We start from the raw sequence: 6239 nt of genomic DNA, 5'->3' as shown, positions 1-6239 counted from the left end.
CGCCATTCCAGCCCCTCCAGACAGGCTGTCACCTCCATAAGGTCCAAGGACCCCAGTGTCCAGTGGCGTAGAGATGGTGCATTTGGGGTGATCCAGGGGGAGCGGTGGCACTTCCAGGGTGGTGTTGGAAAGCCTTGGATCTCAAGCTTTTACACTCCAAAAAGCGCCTTGATCCATGGCGCGGCTTGAAAGTTATGGGCGACCAAATGTACACTGGGAAGGCCACTGGGAAAAGGGATTTTGAAGGGGGGTTTGGGACCCCTGGTTCCCAAAGGAGCTCCCTTTCTGTCAATCACCCTGCCTCTTTCCCTTCTCATGGGGAACTAATTCCCAAAAGACGGGAGCTCTGGGGCAAAGGACTGCTGGAGCGACCTGGGTCAAAGGAGACCAGGAATCCAAGCTGATGTGGCCAGCTGGTGGTTCCAAGGGGCCGGCCAGCGGAAGGGCGGTCTGTTGAATAGGGCTCGAAAACCCCAGTTCTCATTGAGGCTCACCTACGGCAACTGGGCCATCTCTTACTCTCACCGAGGGGTTCCAATCCCCGAGAGATCAGAGCTCTAGGACAAGGGGTCTCTGAGGCGGCCGGGGGTAAAGGTGCCAAGAGGGTGTTGGATGTGGTGGCCGGCCAGTAGTTCCAGGGGCCCTGCCGGTCGGAGAGGGAAAGGTTGGTCAGAGACCAGCTCTTTCAAGATCAGGTGGGCAGATGAAAGCCAGGAAAACCAAAGCTCTGGGAGATCGCGGTTGCTCTGAGGAGCCCAAAACCGCTGAAAAACAACAGGAGGTAGGGGGGGTGGGAGTTTAACCCCTGCAGTCTGGTATCCGTGACAGATGGAAAGAAAAATATATATTTTCCGCTTAATTCCAGTAATTGATAATGTTATATTTGGAATTAAGTCCATTTGGTAAATGAGTCTTTAGCTTTAGTATCCAAAAAAGCTCTTTTTTTTGCCAGAATCTGGTCTCTGTTTCCACCTCTGTTTGGTACATCAATTTTCTCAATCGCACACCATTTGATTTCCCATTAGTTATAGTTGAGATGTGTTCTCTCATACAAGACTTGATGTCTCTACTGTTTAAATCCATGCATTGAACCTTTGCCCAGGATGTCTTCAAGGATGGACCCGATACATGCCGCCGGGAATGAAGATAGAAGACGCCACCTGGATGAAGACTTCTCGCCGCCTGGATGATATATATAAATATAAATTTATATAAATATATATGTAAAGCTATATTCTTATTTTTTTACCCAAATTTATTTAAAAAATAAATACGGTTCTATGATTTGAAGTATGTAATATGTCTCTTATAACCAGTGTAGCAATGTAGTAGATTGCCCTAATAACTATTAGTATATAAAGAACCTTGAGGAAAAGAGGGTTATATGTTAGTTTTAAGTTTCCATGTCTTCAGAGAATGGACCTTTAAACCTTCTATAATGTAACACCTTTCTCTATAAATAAGTTGGTTAACAAAAATAAATAAATGCTCAGTTATCTACTGAAAGCATCAGATACATTTGTGTCATTTAGAAAATTTTAATTCTTCCAGGAAATATGATACCACCCATAACACAGATTGAAGTTTAATATTAGTTTGCTTTAAATATGATACCTTCAGAAGGCAGATGTTCCACCATTGTGGATGTCAAAGGAGATGAAAGAACTGTTGTTGAATCTATAAAATAATGGATGTTATTTGTGAGAGGACAGTATTTTGGATACACTACGAGAGAAACACTTTACTGATGACTTAGAAAATGAGCTCAATGAGCACACTATGGCCTAGATTTAGAGTTCGGCGGTAGCCGTGAAAACCAGCGTTAGAGGCTCCTAACGCTGGTTTTAGGCTACCGCCGGTATTTGGAGTCAGTGATTAAAGGGTCTAACGCTCACTTTTCAGCCGCGACTTTTCCATACCGCAGATCCCCTTACGTCAATTGCGTATCCTATCTTTTCAATGGGATCTTTCTAACGCCGGTATTTAGAGTCGTTTCTGAAGTGAGCGTTAGAGCTCTAACGACAAAACTCCAGCCGCCTGAAAATAGCAGGAGTTAAGAGCTTTCTGGTTTTATAAAGCTCTTAACTACTGTGCTCTAAAGTACACTAACACCCATAAACTACCTATGTACCCCTAAACCGAGCTCCCCCCACATCGCCGCCACTCGATTAAAATTTTTTAACCCCTAATCTGCCGACCACCACCTACGTTATACTTATGTACCCCTAATCTGCTGCCCCTAACCCCGCCGACCCCTGTATTACATTTATTAACCCCTAACCTGCCCCCCACAACGTCGCCGCCAGCTACTTACAATAATTAACCCCTAATCTCCCGACCGCAAAGCGCCGCCACCTACGTTATCCTTATGTACCCCTAATCTGCTGCCCCTAACACCGCCGACCCCTATATTATATTTATTAACCCCTAATCTGCCCCCCTCAACGTCGCCGACACCTGCCTACACTTATTAACCCCTAATCTGCCGAGCGGACCTGAGCGCTACTATAATAAATGTATTAACCCCTAATCCACCTCACTAACCCTATAATAAATAGTATTAACCCCTAATCTGCCCTCCCTAACATCGTCGACACCTAACTTCAATTATTAACCCCTAATCTGACGACCGGAGCTCACCGCTACTATAATAAATGGATTAACCCCTAAAGCTAAGTCTAACCCTAACACTAACACCCCCCTAAGTTAAATATAATTTAAATCTAACGAAATAAATTAACTCTTATTAAATAAATTATTCCTATTTAAAGCTAAATACTTACCTGTAAAATACATCCTAATATAGCTACAATATAAATTATAATTATATTGTAGCTATTTTAGGATTAATATTTATTTTACAGGCAACTTGGTAATTATTTTAACCAGGTACAATAGCTATTTAATAGTTACCTAGTTAAAATAATAACAAATTTACCTGTAAAATAAATCCTAACCTAAGATATAATTAAACCTAACACTACCCTATCAATAAATTAATTAAATAAACTACCTACAATTACCTACAATTAACCTAACACTACACTATCAATAAATTAATTAAACACAATTCCTACAAATAAATACAATTAAATAAACTAGCTAAAGTACAAAAAATAAAAAAGAACTAAGTTACAAAAAATAAAAAAATATTTACAAACATAAGAAAAATATTACAACAATTTTAAACTAATTACACCTACTCTAAGCCCCCTAATAAAATAACAAAGCCTCCCAAAATAAAAAATTCCCTACCCTATTCTAAATTAAAAAAGTTAAAAGCTCTTTTACCTTACCAGCCCTGAACAGGGCCCTTTGCGGGGCATGCCCCAAGAATTTCAGCTCTTTTGCCTGTAAAAAAAAACATACAATACCCCCCCCAACATTACAACCCACCACCCACATACCCCTAATCTAACCCAAACCCCCCTTAATAATTGAAGTTAGGTGTCGGCGATGTTAGGGAGGGCAGATTAGGGGTTAATACTATTTATGATAGGGTTAGTGAGGCGGATTAGGGGTTAATAACTTTATTATAGTAGCGCTCAGGTCCGCTCGGCAGATTAGGGGTTAATAAGTGTAGGCAGGTGTCGGCGACGTTGTGGGGGGCAGATTAGGGGTTAATAAATATAATCTAGGGGTCGGCGGTGTTAGGGGCAGCAGATTAGGGGTACATAGGGATAACGTAGGTTGCGGCGGTTTACGGAGCGGCAGATTAGGGGTTAAAAAAAATATGCAGGGGTCAGCGATAGCGGGAGCGGCAGATTAGGGGTTAATAAGTGTAAGGATAGGGGTGTTTAGACTCGGGGTACATGTTAGAGTGTTAGGTGCAGACGTAGGAAGTGTTTCCCCATAGGAAACAATGGGGCTGCGTTAGGAGCTGAACGCTGCTTTTTTGCAGGTGTTAGGTTTTTTTTCAGCTCAAACAGCCCCATTGTTTCCTATGGGAGAATCGTGCACGAGCACGTTTTTGAGGCTGGCCGCGTCCGTAAGCAACTCTGGTATCGAGAGTTGCATTTGCGGTAAAAATGCTCTACGCTCCTTTTTTGGAGCCTAACGCAGCATTTGTTTGAACTCTCGATACCAGAGTTAAATTTATGGTGCGGCCAGAAAAAAGCCCGCGGATCGTTAACAGCCCTTCTACCGCCAAACTCCAAATCTAGGCCTATATAACTTAGTTATACATTTTAACCAACAACTTTTAATACCTGATAATGCATTATTGTTGGCATGAAGCTGAGCACAAAATAAAGTTCCAAGCATGATTTATTGCATGCAACTTTTAACCTGGTACCCACTATCAGCCATGTAACTATAGTAGGCCAACCTCCCAGCTCTGTGACCCCTCTGTCAGTTAAGAATTGTAAAAGAATTGTAAAACTTGTTGAATATAATAACATGGATCTTATTCACACAATATAACAATTCTAACATAGGGTTTAGACCATTAATGCATAATTATGTTTGACATATTGCAAAGGGATACCTGTTCATTATATAAACATACTGAGGTTAAACACATAGGTAAAGTGTGCTTATGGTCACATCAATAGTGTTCCAGTCTCTTACTGACATAATTATATGTTTAAGATGTATTGTTAATTGCAAAGTAACAAATCTTCAGAAAGAATAAAGATGTAATAATACTGGGGTTAAGCACATAGATAAAATGAGCATATGTCCCATCAATAGTGAGACTACCCCTTATTAACATACTTTTATCTATGTGTTTATGCTGAGGTTAAACACATAGGCCCCTATTTATGAAAGGTGTTGCGGACCTGATCCGACAGTGCGGATCAGGTCCGCAACACCTCGCTAAATGCGGAGAGCAATACACTCTCCGCAATTAACATTGCACCAGCAGCTCACAAGAGCTGCTGGTGCAACGCCGCCCCCTGCTGACTCTTGGCCAATCGGCCGCCAGCAGGGGGGTGTCAATCAACCCGATCGTACTCGATCGGGTTGATTTCCGGCGATTCCTGTCTGCCTGCTCAGAGCAGGCGGCCAGGGTTATGGAGCTGCCATCTTTAGACAGCTGCTTCATAACTGCTGTTTCTGCCGAGTCTGAAGACTCGCCAGAAACAGGGGCCCACAAGCTCCGTTCGGAGCTTGATAAATGGGCCCCATAGATACAATATGCATATGATCACATTAATAGTTTGACAATCCCTTATAAACTATGTTATATGCTTAAGAATAGTAAAAATTATTGAATATAATAACATGAATCCTATTCACACAATGTAACAATTCTAACATAGGATTTAGATCATTAATGCATAATTATGTTTTACATATTGCAAAGGGATACCTGGTCATTATATAAAGATTACAAGCAAAATCATACTGGGGTTAAACACATAGGTAAATATATACATATGTATATATATATATATATATATATATATATATATACTATATACTGTATACTGTATATATATGTGTGGGGGGGTGTCAACTAGGAATTCTGTGTGATAGCTAAATTATAAGATACATATTTTTCTGTGTGTGTAATAGTGTATCTATGTTCCGGCTTTTTAAAGATTTCCTCGGCCTCTCTACCCTTCCTGTTTTGATGTTGAGAGCTCAACACAGCTAGCAGGAGATTCCTCTATAACAATGCAGCTTATACTGGCTACCTGCCCAGCTGGACAGAACATAGGGCTGTAACCATAAAACCAGCAAACCTAAGAAGTCAATTGTCTCAACATCTACAGCGTTAGAGAAACATCTATATATTAAGTGCATTGTCTGTTTAGGATTTGACACTGAGAGACTAGGAACAGCACTACTGGATCAGTGAAGTTCTGAATAATGGGCTCTGAGGACGGTTTAATAGTCATGTGATTGTTTACAGAAAGTGTGCGCCAATGTAGATGTGTGGTATGCGCTCTGGAGTAGATGGTGCAAGAAACAAGGGCTAGACAGAGAAAAGGTCACAGAAAGAAGAGAGGAGGTTATAATAAAGAAAAGCAAATATGAAGAAGGTATTAAGAATGAAATAGAGGGTGTAAAATACAAGGCAGAAAATTAGACTGTTTTTTTTTGTTCTTCTCCTTATACATGGGCGCAAGACACCCTGCACTCCTGCACTCAGGAGTTCTCTGATTAGACTGGACGCTACTGTACCCTCCTGCCATGCTCAGCATTCAACCAGACGTCTACTACCTGTCAATCTGTCTAATCTGGGGATTCAGTCTCTATGAAGGTCAGTGAGCAGGTCATTTGGAATTTAC

The 6239-nt window shown here is 41.2% G+C and overlaps 1 protein-coding gene across 1 annotated transcript in view; it reads left to right on the top strand.

The window, feature by feature from the left end:
* Positions 1-5630: 5630 nt before the first annotated feature.
* The window catches only part of TARM1 (T cell-interacting, activating receptor on myeloid cells 1), a 109451-nt gene continuing 108842 nt past the window's right edge, over positions 5631-6239 (top strand). Inside the window, exon 1 of the mRNA XM_053702275.1 lies at positions 5631-6211. Coding sequence (XP_053558250.1) covers positions 6142-6211 — 70 coding nt within the window. The 5' untranslated portion in view covers positions 5631-6141. The remainder of the gene's footprint in view (positions 6212-6239) is intronic.

This window comes from Bombina bombina, chromosome 2 (assembly GCF_027579735.1).
Source record: "Bombina bombina isolate aBomBom1 chromosome 2, aBomBom1.pri, whole genome shotgun sequence".
NCBI lineage: Eukaryota > Metazoa > Chordata > Amphibia > Anura > Bombinatoridae > Bombina > Bombina bombina.
Note: the sequence above shows the minus strand (reverse complement) of the source record. Positions and strands in the feature narration are given on the sequence as shown.